The sequence below is a fragment of the Leptonotus elevatus genome, chromosome 7 (assembly GCF_054856555.1).
Source record: "Leptonotus elevatus isolate MCC_2025b chromosome 7, RoL_Lele_1.0, whole genome shotgun sequence".
Taxonomy (NCBI): Eukaryota; Metazoa; Chordata; class Actinopteri; order Syngnathiformes; family Syngnathidae; genus Leptonotus; species Leptonotus elevatus.
The window spans coordinates 21,084,989-21,101,745 of NC_141245.1; the positions used below are offsets into that span (position 1 = coordinate 21,084,989).

General features: G+C 41.5%; 3 protein-coding genes across 3 annotated transcripts; 1 reads left to right on the forward strand and 2 right to left on the reverse strand.

Moving 5' to 3' along the window:
• Positions 1–790: 790 nt before the first annotated feature.
• LOC147171481 (claudin-7-like) lies at positions 791–3,503 on the reverse strand. The gene is made up of 6 exons (XM_086081244.1): positions 3,310–3,503; positions 2,967–3,189; positions 1,812–1,976; positions 1,599–1,680; positions 1,210–1,335; positions 791–1,075 (listed from the first exon to the last, which is right to left on the reverse strand). Exons 2-6 carry the CDS (start codon positions 3,181–3,183, stop codon positions 958–960), a joined length of 708 nt encoding a protein of 235 aa, XP_085937370.1. The 5' UTR covers positions 3,184–3,189; positions 3,310–3,503; the 3' UTR covers positions 791–957.
• Positions 3,504–4,133: 630 nt separating this feature from the next.
• parlb (presenilin associated, rhomboid-like b) lies at positions 4,134–8,441 on the reverse strand. Its single transcript, XM_086081243.1, has 10 exons — positions 8,304–8,441; positions 7,551–7,770; positions 7,102–7,242; positions 6,976–7,015; positions 6,356–6,451; positions 6,111–6,260; positions 5,946–6,016; positions 5,746–5,847; positions 5,572–5,669; positions 4,134–4,811 (listed from the first exon to the last, which is right to left on the reverse strand). Exons 1-10 carry the CDS (start codon positions 8,378–8,380, stop codon positions 4,688–4,690), a joined length of 1,119 nt encoding a protein of 372 aa, XP_085937369.1. The 5' UTR covers positions 8,381–8,441; the 3' UTR covers positions 4,134–4,687.
• A 504-nt stretch (positions 8,442–8,945) lies between these two features.
• unm_sa32065 (un-named sa32065) lies at positions 8,946–16,398 on the forward strand. Its single transcript, XM_086081490.1, has 3 exons — positions 8,946–9,344; positions 9,670–10,052; positions 11,341–16,398. The coding sequence occupies exons 1-3, from the start codon at positions 9,092–9,094 to the stop codon at positions 12,220–12,222; spliced, it is 1,518 nt and encodes a 505-aa protein (XP_085937616.1). The 5' UTR covers positions 8,946–9,091; the 3' UTR covers positions 12,223–16,398.
• The last annotated feature ends 359 nt before the right edge of the window (positions 16,399–16,757 follow it).

Below are 16,757 nucleotides of genomic sequence, written 5' to 3' on the forward strand. Positions count from 1 at the left end.
ATAGACAAAACAATGATGTCATGTCATGATTGGGGCATCCCTGGGGGTTGCTACGAGATGCTGTGATAGGTTTGTGTCTGACTTGAAGTCCGTATTTCACAGGCTTGAAACCATAATTGCAGACCCCCAAACTGAATGGAAATCATAATACAAACAACCTAACCATGGCTTTGACCAATAACACAGGTTACCACAACACATCTTTAATATAAAATGAACATTAAACATCATTAACTCATTCACTGCCATTGACGGCTATAGACGTCAACAATTCATTTTAAGTATTTCTATTAGTTTAACATTTTTTCCACTTTTGTTAAGAGTATGAAAACCTAGAATCTTTTTATTGTATTAGAACAGATATACAAATTGTGATTAATCGTGAGGTAACTAGTGAAGTCATGCGATTAATTACGATTAAAAATTGTAATCGCCCGAGGCCCCTAATTTTTAATAATCTTGTCTTAAAAAAAAATATATAAAAAAAATTAAATTATTTAAAATTATTTTATTTTATATTTTAAAGAAAATATTTTTGAAAAATTAGGGGCGTCAGGCAATACATTTTTAAAATTGTAATTAATTGCATGACTTCACTAGTTAACTCACGATTAATCACAAATTTTACATCTGCTCTAAAGGTACAAAAAAAAATCTAGGTTGTCATACTCTTGTTAACAAAAGTAGAAAAAAAAGTTAAATAGAAATAATTCAAATGAATCTATGACGTCTATAGCCGTCAATGGCAGTGAATGAGTTAATACCAAACAGATCATGAGATAAAATTCAATAAAGTTGTAAGTCATCATTTTTATTTACACAAATAAAGGTATGTGATCCTCATCTAAATTATGACAAACGTGATAGAAAAGTCAAATAATAAAATGGTTACAAAAACATGCATGCTCAAACGTGACGATTCCTCGTGGAACTGCGATGGTGCGTTCAGGGACCGGCTCACACGTAAGCTTTGGCGCTGCTGCTACTGCTGCCGATGCCGTCTGAAGCGTGTGCTGCTCTATAGATGTTCATGTTATGACCTTGACTGCTTTTGGAGTAGTTGTGCGAAAAATCTCTGTTGGGCCAAATGACGTCATCACATGAAGTCAAATCACAAGTACAAATGCATGAAAGCACAAAAAGAATGAGCAGCCTGGCAGCGCCCCCTATGTGCAGAAATGTGTACTGCAGGATGGATTTGCTGCATACCGTGCAGGTGGGAAGTATGAGGAGGAGGAAGAGCTCCTCCTGTAGGAGAAACACAGCATTGCGCCTCCCAGCAACGCCAGACCGGAGGCTGCCCAGCCCAGATACAGACCTGTGCCCAGCTCGAACCTGTAACACACGCATGTCATCATCATCATCATCATCATCGTCATCATCGTCGTCGTCATCATCATCATCATCGTCGTCGTCATCATCATCATCATCATCATCGTCATCATCGTCGTCATCATCATCATCGTCATCATCGTCATCATCATCGTCATCATCATCATCATCATCGTCGTCGTCGTCATCATCGTCGTCATCATCATCATCGTCGTCATAATCATGATTAACTTAATTATGATGATCATCATCATCATCATCGTCACCTGACTCCATTGTACAAAGGATTGTAGAAGTCATGGATCACTCTGCCAGCATACCAAGACACTGCAATCAGGGTGGACATGCCTGAATAGACAGACAAAAAAAAAGAAAGAACAGACATGTAGGATGACAGTCAGGCAGAAAGACCGACATGTTGTCATTTGCTGGTCGTCGTCGAAATTGCGTGCCGATGTTTGTCCCGAGCGTCCATTCACCTGACAGGATTAACATGATGCCTCCACTCAGGAGAAATTGTCCTTTCACTTGTTCGGAGTCTCCGCCCACTTTGCTGCATTTCAGACCCAAAATGGACACGATGATGGAGGCCAGGCCCACCACCAGAGATGACATCATCAGAGCGCGACACACCTGCACGTACACTGACAAAACATACACGTGTGGGCACACTCTCGTAGACACATGATCTACATGTTAAAAACATCCATGTACATGTTAACACGTTGTAGTGTCAGATGCACGTGGACATACTGTCACGTCGGATATACACGCGGACACATGTGGAGGAAGTAAAAAGTGTAGTTACAGTATATTAATAAACAACGTAAATTATAAATGTTACGTTTTACCATTATAGTATTAACAATTATATGCCAGCTCCAAAAAGACTGCAATTATTTAATATTATACGAGGATGAGCAGTTCAGAGAATGGATCAATGGAAATTTTTAAAATGTATTTATGTTCATTGAAATTCAGAAGGACTCTTAAAAAAACAACAATTACTTATGTAAGACCTAAAAGGTTGTCTTTATTTTCCTTCTTTTTTCTTTTCTTTTTTAAACCTACAACTTTATAATTAAACATTACAGTTAAAAATTGACTTCCAATAAAGTATTGGCAAAAACAGCTGCCAGTTTTATGTTAAGTTGAGTTGTCGACATCTGCTAAAAGTAACTTGTAATCTAAGAGAGTTACTTTCAAAATCAAGTAATCAGCAAAGTACCTAATTTACTTTCAAATTCAAGTAATGAGTAAAGCAACTAAGATACTTTTAAAATCAAGTGATCGGCAAAGTAACTAATTTACTTTTAAAATCAAGTAATCGGTAAAGTAACTAAATTACTCTTAAAATCCAGTAATCAGCAAAGTACCTAATTTACTTTCAAAATCAAGTAATGAGTAAAGTAACTAAGTTACTTTTAAAATCAGGTAATTAGTAAAGTAACTGAAATTAATTTTAAAATCAAGTAATCAGTAAAGTAACTGTTTCTTTTAAAACCAAGAAATCAGTAAAGTATCTATAAGCTACTTTTAAAACAAAATAATCAATAAAGTAGCTTAATTACTTTCTCAAGGTAAGTGTGGCAACGCTGTGTACATCCTGGAGTTTCTGATGTTGGCCAACTGACCTGGCAGGCCGAGCAGCGTCTTGAACTTGTGGCACTGCAGCGTTCCCAGCGAGGTGGCCGCGCAGCTCATCCACAGGCCCTCAAACTGCCACTGGCTGCTACTCAGAGACTCCGCCTGACTCCGAACCTTCCACAACTGCGACGACGTGCAGCTGGACTCAAGACACCATGCCAGCACGCCCGCTACAAGGCCGCAAATCTGCAGGCCCATCGACATGATGCGCTGCGTCCACAAACACGACACAAATTTCAGTGTCTGGTTGCCTTGGCTTCCAGATAAAAGTAAACCGATTCAGTTCTGACTTAGAAAATAATAAAGTGACCCAAATGGTTGAGTTCTTACCGCTCAAGTCTGGAGGCTGAGTGCGATGAGTTGTGGTTTATTATCCTCGTCTGCGGTGCTTTCAGGTGGCCTGTGTGATGTGACGGCTGGCTGGTGAGGCCTTGAGGCTCTGAGCCGCGTTTCGGGTCAACGAACTCTGCGAAAAGCCGACCCTCCAGAACACACGTTAGTGTTTACCCGCCAAAATCGCAGTTTCACCTTAAAACTCTGCAACGGGCTCAAACAAATATCATTAACAGTTTTTGGTCACGTAAGGGGAATTCAAATAAATGATGACTTGGAACGACAGCTCATTTGCCAAGTTGAATTATTTTTTTTTTTTTACAAATTTTATTTAAAAAAACAAACACCTTGTGTATGTGAGAGAGACAGTTTGTGGACTTCAGACTGTCAAACAGATTTTGTTTGCAGGTCATCAGCTGTCAGTCAAAGTGAACTCTATCCAAAATAAGACTTCAAAATGACTTTGGGCCTACTGACTCCAAAGTTTACTGGACATGTTAACTGATTTAATGCTGATTTGTGATGTAAAAAAAAGAAAAGAAAAAAAAAGACATTTTCAAGCATGTTATTTTTCTGTTTTTGTTATTGTTTTTTACCCAATATGAGTGTAAATTCCAGAAGTGGCTTGTATATAATAAATACATTATACAAATAAATTTGATCATATTTACCAGATAAAAGTGTGGAGTTTGCAGGGCACTTTTTTCATCTGCTGTCTGCCCGAGTGGACTAAAGTTAAAAAAATATATATATATATCCAAATTTCTTTCACAATATAAAAACTGGATCACATTGGTATAGTAACGATACCTTTCTTTCCAAACGGTTCCAAATTGTGGCTTTATTGGTGTTTCATAAATACATAAAATAACAAGTCTATAAACGTCGCTCATAGGGTGAGTGAGTATCTTGCCAAAGTGCCACGCCTGCTCACTTAACATGATTTTGTGGTGACTGGTAACGTAAACAAACTAAGCAAAACACGTTTTTGGCCATTTATTAAAATAATTAAATTTTTAGAATGCCCCCATCCCAGGATTTAATTTGACATGTGACTTGAAGTGGTTTGTTCCAAATATATTTTCGACCTGGTTACTGATCAACTCAATCCCCACCAATTTTGAATCATCTTGTAGTGTCTTGGCTTACACTTTGGCAAGACAATCAAGAAAAGAAAAAAAAGATGAACATTTACGAATCATGTTAAGAAACCTCATTTTCAGGACTTCAATGAAAAGATAAGAAAGAAGTTCTGACATCTTCATGGGGAAGTACGCGTAAGTGGCCGATCGGTACAACAGCTATTTAGCAAGTTTACAACAAGTATCGATCAAGTTGGGGAACTTAATCGTTCCCATGAGTCCATTCAAATGTCCTACACGGAGCCTCCACCCTTGCCTCCGTTTCCGCCACCACTGCCAGTCCGCAGCTTGTGCCAAAACCTGACGAAAGGCTTGCGTTTTCTCCAAATGAGCTCGTGTCCGAAGAGGATGTACAAGCTGTGGGAGGAAACAGGATTTGATACTTTGATGAAATATTTCACCCACAAATGATTGTGTGATTGAGTTTTTGTTAGAAGGTTCAGTATTATTACTTTTTTTTAATGAATCTACCTAACATATTTAAACTGTTTTCTGCCTATTTACTTTACTACAAAATATAACATAATACACAAGAATGCAATAATTACTTAACGAATAATAATGGTATATAATGTTACCCTGCTATTGGAGGACCAAGGTTAATAATTGCCAAGAGATATATTAGATATTATATATTTTTTTAATGAAGCTCCTCAACTCACTACAACGTAGTTCGTAGGCACTGAAATGTACACTAGATGACTCCAAAAAACATTTTTGACTGAATGACACTTCTAAACTCACCTCAACAGAGTTCCTTGATATTGCGATGCCACAAGATGGCGACAAAGAACTACTTTTGTCTAAATGAAGACCCTCAACTCACCTCAACATTGTTCCTTGGGACTGCAATATCACAAGATGGCGCTGAAGTGAATGATGTGGTGGCGCTTGACGCCGGCAAGTGTGTGCGTGTGTCTGAATGTGAGCTGTGGACCACAGCAGCTCCTGCATGACTGTTCTCATTGTCTTTGTGTACTTTCCTGTTCTAACGGCATTCAATAAACCGCGACTGTTCAGTGACCAAAACCAATCTGATATACATAATTAGATGTTAGTTTTCGGCACCCTCGTGTGGAGGGTAGGTGTACTGCAGCACGAACCGCTTTCAACTCACATGCCAAACATGGCGCCTCCCAGGTGAGCCGCGTGGTCGAAAACCCGCCAACCCAGCACCAAACCTGCCGTATCCATGGCAATAATCGCCTTCAGTGCCTGCGACGAGTGGATGCATGGACAGACAGATTAGTCAATGGGTAGCACAGATGAGCGAATGGGCAAACAGTCTTACGTTGGCCGCACTGAATGTGAACATTGGGAGGAAGATGATGGCCAGTTTGGCTTCAGGGATTTTGGTGCAAACTGCAGCCAGGATGGCCATGATGGCGCCCGACTGAAAACACACACATCATGTCACATTTCATATTCAGTACCATGTGATACTGTATGCATTTGTGATCATGATGCTTCATGACACAGGACGTGGCTCACCGCTCCCAGAGATGGACCAAACCTCCCGGTGGCTGTTTTGCACACATAGCTGAAGAAGGTGGAAATCACCCCTAGGCACACACACACACACACACACACACACAACCAGATCAGCACTAGCGTGCATGTTCACGCGCATTGTGTGTGTGTGTGTTGCGTTATTACCAGCTGACATGTAGACGGCCAAAAACTGCTCCCTTCCCAGCATGCAGACGGCGCTGGTGGAGAAGCTCCACAGGACGCACATGTTGGCGGCCATGTGGAAGAAGGACACATGGCTGAAGGTGGACAGCAACATGGGAGCGCACAACGTCTCTGGAGTCAAACACACACACACACACGCACGATATATTAACATGAATATGAATTTGAATGCGATTATAAAATGCCAATAATGATGTTTGTCTGACTGGAGGCGGGGTCTGCGGTGAAGTACTTGAACATGAAGCGTTGAAGCCACGGAACTCGCCAGCAGCAAAACACGACGACGTTAGCGGCCAGGATGGCTGAGGGACAAACGTAGATAGATAGATGGATAGCTAGATAGATAAACATTCTTATTCTTTTTTTAGTCTTAGTAAGTCCTAGTGTCCAATTACTGGTGAGCTATTTTTAGAACAGAACCATTGGCTGCTATTGTTGTCCTTGGGGCTAACTAGTAACCGTTAGCACCATGTTTTTTTCTTCTTCTTCTTCTTTAGGACAATGCACATTTATTAAACAAAGCAAAAAGACATCCATGTTTGCTCTCGTCTTCATCCCCCCGTCCCGTCCACTCCTACCCACCTGTGTGCAAATAAACGCCCCTCCCCTTTCTGCTCAGCCAAGAAGGAGAGAAAAATAAAGCTTCTGGATCATATTGCAGTGAAATACTCATCACCGGTGACGGAAAGTTTTAGCAATAATTGAAACTTTGACTTTTTAAAACCACAGTAAATTGGAAATTAGCTCATGCCTAATAGACAGATAAGAGGATGGGCGGACAGTTGAGCGAATAGATAGACAGCTGAATGAAAGGACAGTCGCTCACCTGTGACCGTCCTCTGTCCGACACTCAAATTGTTCCACCACTGGTTGACATGAGACACAAGCAACTAATCAGAGATCAAATCAAAACACGTGTGGGCAGGGCACAGATGTCGCTCAAACTGCCCACCTCATTGCGGCTGTCCCCTTGCTTCTGCGGCCGCAGCTTCTTCAACCAATCGGCTCGCATATCGTTAAGGTAGCTCCGCCCCCGAGACTTGAGCGTCTCGTACTGCCAGATGGCCGCCGTGCCGAAGGAGCAGCCTGTAAACTGACAGGAAGTCAGCACACGTGTCGCTTGGAGGCATGTATGTACTGCAAAGGACAGCCACAGTTGCCAAAGTGCTTTCAGACAATGATTGAACGGGACAGAAATAAATACAAAATGAGAATTGGTTTCTGTCGAACTGCTGCTTGTTGTGAGTGTATTGATTTAATTTATTGTCACCATACAGTGCTTGGATCTCAAACATTTGCTTGCATGTTAAAGCGAGAAAAAACAATAAGCGTCCGAGTGACAGCTCAGTTCTCAAAGAATCGCTGTATATCCACTGTGTATGCGTCTATGGCGCCACATACCCCTACAGTGAAGAGCAGCGGGCGCACCAGCCGGCCAAACGCCCGCGGCGAGCTCGATGACGGAGGTGGAGGTGATTCCCAGTGAGGGCTGAGCGTCTGCCGGTGCGACGCCACTTCTGATGAGTCCAAGTGTCCAAGTTCATCCTCCACTTTTTTGTTTTCAGGCTTCCTGGCGACTTTGCGGAAGCCGCAACGCTGCTGGAAGCTGCGAGTCCACCTGCTAGACACAGGCACAGGAGAACAACATAACATAACTCATCATGATTGATAGATGGTTTGAATCTGTCAAGGAATGTGGAATTTGGAAGGATGAGGTCGATATGTAAAATTACTTTTAGTTTGGTAATTTTATTGTGACATTTTGAGAATTTGTGTTCAATGGCTCCCAACTTAGAAAATGTCGCCATTCATTTTATTGAAAGTAATTTTTATGGGCGAAGTAGGATTTTTGGTAAGGTGGAAAATGGTTCACTTGGGGTGAATATGAAGTTTGAACGACTTAAAATAGGTAGAAAAATGGGACAGCACTAAAACTGTAAATACTGGCGGAATAAAAAAAAACGCACTCTATGGCATTTACACTACCGTACGTAGAAATGTCAAAGTAACTTTACAAACACGGCTACCTCTCAAACAATCTCCCCTTTGCCGGCTAGCTAGCACCCGTGTCTAAGATGCTAACATTGCTAATTTAGAGCAACGGGCCTGTGTTACAGTCGGCCAGGGCTCCCTTCCTTCGGCCATGTCTCTCACCTGCTGCCCCGAACGCTCCAGAGAACGTCTTCGCCGGTCCGGGAGAGCAAGACAGCGTAGCTCCTCCACGCCGCCATGTTGGAGCGACTGTTCCTTTCCGGGTCAGGGACAACCGTCAAGAGCCACCTGAGAAGCTGAAGGCGGTTGACTGAACAAGTAGAGCGACACCATGCGGAAAACGCACAAAAATACACAAATAAATAAAGTAAACACAAGTACAAATACTTAGTTACTGGGCTTCAAAAGATTTTTCAGATACAGTATCTTTGAGTATTAATTTTATTGACAACTATTTACTTATACTCCTGACATTGTCAAAATAGTACAAACAAGTAATGCACACAATTGAAGGTTAAAAAAACCTTATTTATTCTCTTTTCTTTTTTTAACTGAAGGCGTCTTCTAACCCCAGTGTTCTCAGGGGTAAACGTACCTTGCCAATACCTTCACAATAAAATATTTACAGAGGTTGTTTTCAATACGTTGTGTGAAAATAGTAGGACGACGATGTTATATCAATGTGTTTGTATTACTTGTTTTAATTTATGTTATACCGCGTACATTTAAAAACGGTAGACACACTGCCGATGAAGCTAGTGCTCTTATTGTGAAGGCACCGTTAGCGAAAGTGCAGTCTTTATTTCCGGTTGTTGTGTTATCTGATGTGGATGTGATTTTGGATGCCGTCCGCTGGTGTCGGTTCGGTTCGTTAACGCCCGTTTCGGCTCACCATCCCGGGGAGCAGCAAAGTGTGAAGGACCGCTGAAACCGCTGTGGAGGAGGAAATCATGGCCGCCCCCGCTCTCTCCAGTCGTGCCGGCTCGGTGGGAAGCCTCGGGAACAGCCCCACGATGGCCGCCGCCGGCAGACTGCCCCACGGCAGCGGTGGCGTCGGGCCCGAGTTGGACTTCAGGTCGGCGGCCCGCATGGAGGACCTGAACAGACTCATCCAGGAGTTCAGCAAGCACGACCAGCGCGAGTACGACGACCAGCGGGCCCTGGAGATACACACAGCCAAGGACTTCATCTTCTCCATGCTGGGTGCGGAGCCTACAATACACACATATATAAATACATAAACATGAATATACACAATCATAAATTACACTTAAACATATACACAAACATAAAATAGAGATCTTAACAGTGACGCGCACATATATAAATGTGTCGAAACCTGTCGAAGTTAATTGAAAATGCATTTTCCAGGTTCTTGAAAAGTAGATGAAAAATAAAATTTTCTACAAAGTTTTGGAAAAGACGTGGAAATATTTTGTGGAATATTGCTATGGCTTGTGAATAATGAATATTTACTGCATTTCCTTTCTTCAATCTTTTATTGTGTTTGTCCTACTTGGTCCCCCAGGAATGGTCCAAAAACTGGACCAGAAGCTGCCCGTGGCCAACGAATACCTGCTGCTGTCGGGCGGCGTGCGAGAGGGCGTGGTGGACATGGACCCGGACGAGCTGACCATGTATGCGCGTGGCGCCGACTACGACATGGACTTCACGCTGCTGGTGCCGGCACTCAAGCTGCACGACCGAAACCAGCCGGTCACGCTGGACATGAGGCACTCGGCCCTGGGACACTCCTGGCTCAGCCTGCGTCTCTTCGACGAGGGTACCATCAGCAAGTGGAAGGACTGCTGCACAGTCGTGGAGCACATCAGCGGAGCCGCAAACTACTTCTTCTCGCCCACGCTGGTGGCTGACTGGTTCTACCAGGCCGTTTCGCTGGTGCTTCTGGAGGTCTGTTGTTGTCTTATTGTAACATAACAGAATAATAATAATTCAAATTTGCGTCATCTTTTTGCATCTTGGAGTGTTACAGAAAGAGCATGAAATTGTACAGAGAATTTTGAAACAGATAATTTTTTCATATAGCTAAATGGACTCAGTAAAAAAAAAAATAAAAATTGAATAGCAATGTTAGTGAATAGTCAAGCTGCAACTAACGATTATTGTAACAATTGATTAACCTATCAATTATTTTTTCAATTAATCGATGCATTATTATCCACTTTAAAATTGTTTTAATTTTCATTCTAATTTTCAAAAACAGGACATTATTTCAAATAGGTAGTGATGAAAATGCAAAGACATAAATTCATTATGATTCAGTTACTGGTTTGGTCCTTAACATGTCAAAAAATAGGAAAAAATAATATTGTAAAAGCAGATGATTCAACACAAAGATAATAAGTTTGCTATTTTTCTTTAATGGAGGACAACAGAAATCTGACCATACTTACCGTTGAGAGGCTAAAATTCCAACAGTTTGGGCAACTTTAAATTAAACAACTTCTCTAAATGATTAATTGATTATCAAAATAATCTAGCCAACAGCAAGTGTGCTGAGCTTCTCTATTGATTGTAAATAAGTGATGTAACAAAATATTTAGGGCCAAGCTTTGACCCCTGAGGCACACCAGTTTCGACCTTAGAGTTGTCAAAATTAATTGACCAGTTTTTGATGATCAAATTAATGGATAACTATTTTAATAATTGAGCAATCGAGTGCAGCCATTTTATAATTTAAAATTGTCTAAATCCTCTGATTTCAGCATATCAACAGTAATTGTTCACTGAAAGAAGACTGTTTTTCTTCTGTGTGTAATCAAAATAAGACTTTTGCAAACGTTTTTACTTTGGACAACAATGATCAAACAACATCAATATCTCCCTTTTTTAATCACTATAAGAATCGGCAGTACGAAATAAACACCAATCATTGGTTAATAAACAGTAATTAGGGGGGAAATGCTTTTGAATTAGATTTTAATATAAAATTAAAATTAATTCGACTAGTCGATTAATCGCTAATTGTAAAATGATTTGATAGTGACCTCTAAAAGTTCTAAATTCTGCATTGCCATCTGTCTAGTATTTCTGTCCATACAGGTGCAAAATAAACTGCTGAGGGATGTTAATCTGAAATACATAATTCGATTTTAGTAAAATTTAATTATTATTTGTATTTATTTTATTTTATTTGAGATGCACTTCCAATTGTCACAAGGTGCGTCTGCCCATACAGGTGCAGAAGAAGCCTCAGAGGGGCGTTCCCCGCGTGGAGAAGGTGGAGCGCAACGGCACCGTGGTGTCGGTCATTCTCGGCGTGGGCAGCAGCCGCATGCTCTACGACGTCGTGCCCGTGGTGTCCTTCAAGGGCTGGCCGGCCGTGGCCCAGAGCTGGCTGATGGAGAACCACTTCTGGGACGGCAAGATCACCGAGGAGGAGGTGATCAGCGGCTTCTACCTGGTGCCCGCCTGCTCGCACAAGGGCCGGCGAGAGAACGAGTGGCGGCTGTCGTTCGCCCGCAGCGAGGTGCAGCTGAAGAAGTGCATCTCGCCCGGCCTCATGCAGGCGTACCAGGCATGCAAGGCCATCATCGTCAAGCTGCTATCGCGGCCCAAGGCGGTGAGCCCCTACCACTTGCGCAGCGTCATGCTGTGGGCCTGCGACCGGCTGCCCGCCAACTACCTGGCGCAGGACGACTTCTCCGCCCACTTCCTGTTAGGCCTGATCGACGACCTGCAACACTGCTTGGTCAACAAAACCTGCCCCAACTACTTCATCCCGCAGTGCAACATGCTGGAGCACCTGTCGGACGACACCGCCGTGCTGCACGCCCGCAAGCTCTCCTCGGTGCGCTCCGACCCGGCCGAGCACCTGCGCACCACCATCGAGCACGCCAAAGCCGCCAACAGGCTGACGGTGGAGCTGCAGTGGCGCGGCAGCACCGGCAATCTGCCTTCGCCGCAGTCGGACGCCGGCGGAGAAAATCAGCCGGACGACCGCCTGGCTAAGAAGCTCCAGCAACTGGTCACGGAGAACCCCGGGAAGTCCATCTCGGTCTTCATCAACCCGGATGACGTCACGCGGCCGCATTTCCGCATCGATGACAAGTTCTTCTAAACTTTTTCCCCCCCACGTTTTTTTTATTTTTTTTATGTTCCTTTGCCACGCTGTCAATCGGGTGTTTATTTTGTAGTCTTCTTACTTATCCTCACTCACTGTGTTCTTACCTGCTGGAACTATTTCTGACATCCATAAATCCATCTGGATGTCTGCTCAGCTTCCAGGCTGATGTGCACAAATCTACCTGGTGAACCAAAAGAAATCCACCTGGAAATTTCTACCTGGAGGAATCGACAGAGAGTCATCTACCAGAAGAAGTCGATTTGCAAAAATTGACCTGGACTTGGGCATTCGGAATCGTCCACCTGCATAAACTGACCCGGAATTTTGCACCCGGAGACACCCAACTGCTGAAATCCAACTGGACGAATTAGGGGTGGGAATCTCTGACTGTCTCATGATTCAATTCCGATTTTTGGGTCTGCGATTTGATTCAGAATCGATTTTTTGATTCAGAATAATTTCTGCTTCAAATTATAGACGTGCAAAGAATCGTCATGATCTACTCCAGTATGACTCGCTAATGCTAATTAGCGCGCTACTTATCACTCAAAAGAACGGCTATTTATACAAAACACTTCAGGAATGTTTACAGAGAACGTCTTAACATTACTCATCGGCATATGCGCTTTCTACGCTGCAAAACCCCCTAACTTCTCTTCTACTCTCTAATGTGGATACAACGTAACAGTGTATCAGAACGTGTGGAACCACACTGCCCCTAAGTGGCCAAATCGTGTACAACATGAACAGCGCTCTCAATAAAGGCACACACAAACAAGGGCAAGACAGTATAAAATAATTCAAATAAAATCGATTTTGGGACATTTAAAATCGATTCTGAATCGTACTAAATGAGAATCAATTTGGGGGGGGGGCATCCAAGAGAAATCGACCTGGAGAAATAGCCCCGGAGGAGTCTACCCAGAGTCATGCACTTGTGGTAAAAATCAAAGAAATCCACCTGCAGGCATCCGCTCCGAAGAATCCAGGACATCCGCTTGGCTATTTGATGGGAAATGACACCACACCGGTCAGCAGAAAATAAACGATCAGATCTTCACCAAGTTGCTCTGTGTTCACCCATCAGGACCACATCACGATACACGTACGTCAGCTCGTTACGGTAACAAATGTGGTACCCGTTTTGTTGTTGTTCAGTGCGGCCCTGTATGGGGAGAAAAAGCATATCTTATACTTCACAACGTGCACCTAAAAACATGTAAGAGTTAAACTGGCAAAAGTAAAAAAGATTCTCTCACTTTTATTTTATGAAAAAATGATCAGCTAGAATGACTGATTGCTAGTGCGTTTTTCACTCATGATCACAATTTGATCATGTATTGATTGTTACGAACCGAATGTGAAATGGCTTCTTATTTTCAAACCACAATGTGTGAATGTAATATCAGACGCTACTTTTTCAACTCCATTTGGCCTCCACGTGTAGCTGTGTGGCAAATGTGTGACTTGTGTTTTTCTTTTTTTAATTCCACGTTTGAACAGCAGACAGATGTTTCACTGTACGATTGTCAACAAGCAGCTTTGTTAAAAATGTAGAATGTCCGGACGGTACACAAATGTAAATAATCCCAAGAAGCCAGTAAGATGACAACTCGTGCTTATCATCTAATTCTTATTTTGCACAGAATGTAAAAAGCACCATCCACACTCCTCGATTGTAGTCACGCTAGTGAGCCACGGTGCTAAATGCGTGTGTTAGCATGTTAGTGTGCTAGTACATATGTTTGTGAGTGAGTGAGCGTCTTGGCGTATGTATGTTCATGTCTTTTTATTTTCATGTGTGTATGTTAGCACGTGTTTAGTGCACATGTGCTAGCGTGTCAATGTTGGCATATGTGGTGGTTTGAGTGTGTTAAATGTGATGTGTGTTGTGTTAGCATGTGTATGCTAGTAGCGCGCGTGGTCGTATGAGTGTGTTGTTGCGTTTGTGAATGTTCGGGTGTTTGCTGGTATGTGTGTGTGTTCGTGTTATCATGCATGTGTAAGTGTGCGAGTGTGTATGCGGGTGAGCAAACTTTTTTTAGTGTAGCGCGCGCGTATTAGCCCGAGGAGACACATAGCCACGTGAGCTTGACACTCCGAAACTATGGAGTACCAAAACTGCCAAAATTCTAAATAAATAAATAAATAAATGACAAAGTGAAAATAAAAACTGGTATAAAAAAATATATATATTCAAAAATGAAACCCAAAAAATAAATATCAATGGAAATAAAAATCTCTCTTCTCTCTCTCTCTCTCTCTCCTCGACATTTATTTTAATTTTTTTCAATCTCATTTTTTATTTTTGTATTTATTTTTATTTTTGATTATTTGTGTGTGTATGTGTATATATATATATATATATATATATAGTTATTTTATTTCCATTTATATTTTTTACTATTTAATTATTTAATTATATTTTTTTATAACTATTTTTATTTTCACTTTTAATCATTTATTTAGTCATTTATTTATTTTAGATTTGGGCAGTTTTGGTCCTCCATACGAAACCACCAACATTCCCGCTTAGTGACACTATTTAAAACCCATAACCGATTAAAGACACTTTCACACCTTTTAACCGGGCCTCATTTTGAAAATGATGCGTTCGCGGGTTTGTCAAAATGCTGAAAACCTTTTGTGAGTGAGACGAGTAAGAGAGCAGGAATGAATTGAATTTCAATCTCAGTTCAGCTTTTCCTATATGGTGGTACCTTGACTTATGAGTGTCCCAACTTCTGAGTTTTTCCAGGTACGAGCTGTCACTTGTTTGATTTATTTATTTTTGTTTTGCAGCCTAATGTTTGAGTTGTGATTGAGCTTTAGATATGCTGCCACTAGAGTAAACTTAAAAAACAAAAAACAGACTACTGTTAGTTAAAGTACTTAAATATGAAATCAAGATACCACTGTATTCAAAAGAAGCTTTCATCTGGGAACAAATATTGTGTCGTTAGGTCACACCACTACCTACTAGTGGCCTGGCATGCTTATTACACTCTTCACGTGTTTTTTTATTTGTGCGTGAAACTTTTTAAAGCTGCCTCCCCTTTTCGCACGCGTATGGTAAACGCGGCAGGATTGGTCTTTATGCAAACACCGGAGCTCAGCTTTGATTGTACGCCCAATCCCGGTTTTAACCGCCGCATCTCGTACCCGCTGCTCGTCAGCACTCAGGTTTGAAAATCTGCTGCATCATGACAGAATGTTCCTTTTAGACAACGTGCACTAATCTCTCCGTTTTGTGTTGTTTTTGTTGTTGTTATTCACCGTTGCAGCTATAAATCACTTTTTTTGTATGTTTTATTGTCCAAAATGACATATCTGCTGTATATTGTGGACTTTGAATTCACTTTTGTTGCGCCTCAATGACCTAGAGTATTTTTCTTTTTTCTTTTATGTTGTATTTTGAGCTAATTTGTTTGTTTTTGTTCTTCCGTTGTCGTCGTTCAACACAACCTGCTCAGACACGCCCACATATTGAGCCCTATCACATTAACCCTAACCCTAACCAAATCGTTCTGGAGTAATATATCTGTTATTTGTTACAATCTAGTTCAGGGTGCGTATTTTTTTGGGAAATTAATTATTGAATGAGATAGAAGAATCATTAAAAAAATAAATTTCAATACATTTAGGGACACTAAATTAATGCATCAAATGTATTATTAATACGAGAGCCGTGTTGTATCAAAGCCTCATGGGAGTTGTAGTCCTTCCTGGGCTGGTTGGTTTGAACACCATTTTTGTAACAATTTTTTTTTATGTTTGTGTTGTGAAAAGGCTGAAACATTTCCATTAATAATGCAAGAAAAAAGGCTAAGAAAATCGAATCATTTGGTCTTGTGATTCCCATTCCCTTGCCCTCAAGTGCAATTAGTGAAGAAAAAAAAAACACTTACACAAACACACACAATGTATGTATGACCCTCATCACCACAAACACAACATAGAAGTGCCACACAAACAGACACACTCACTTGTGGTTGGTTGCGATGTAATCCATATGTTATGCCCTTTTCTTGAGAACATTTGAACTGTGATTTGTTGTGTTGCTGCTCTGCCATGAATTTCTTTATGCAAACGTCCACCATAGAGCTCGGCTCTCACTCCTCCACTTCACTGTACAGTAGAGTCACTATAAAGTCTTTTAACAACAACTCGCTCGTTTGTGAAGCCTGCTTTCTTACTTCCCTCCAGCAGTCAGTGAAGTCCTTTAATGCAGTTTAATAGGCATCATTGATTTTGCATTGGCTGCAAGCTGAAGTTTGAATGCAAACAGCTCCCGATTATTTGCATTATTGCATATTATTGCAATTAATAGTGAGTTAAAATGAATGGACATTGAAGGGAAAAAAATTACACATATTTCCTATAAGCTTTTTGGGGACATTCTTGAGATGGAGTGTAAATGTTCATTAATGTTTGCCTATTGTCATGGACATTATCTTCATGAGAGGGGGAAACATTAGGTAGAGGGGTAAATTGATTGAAAAGGAGGGGGAAAGGGATCTAGAGACAGA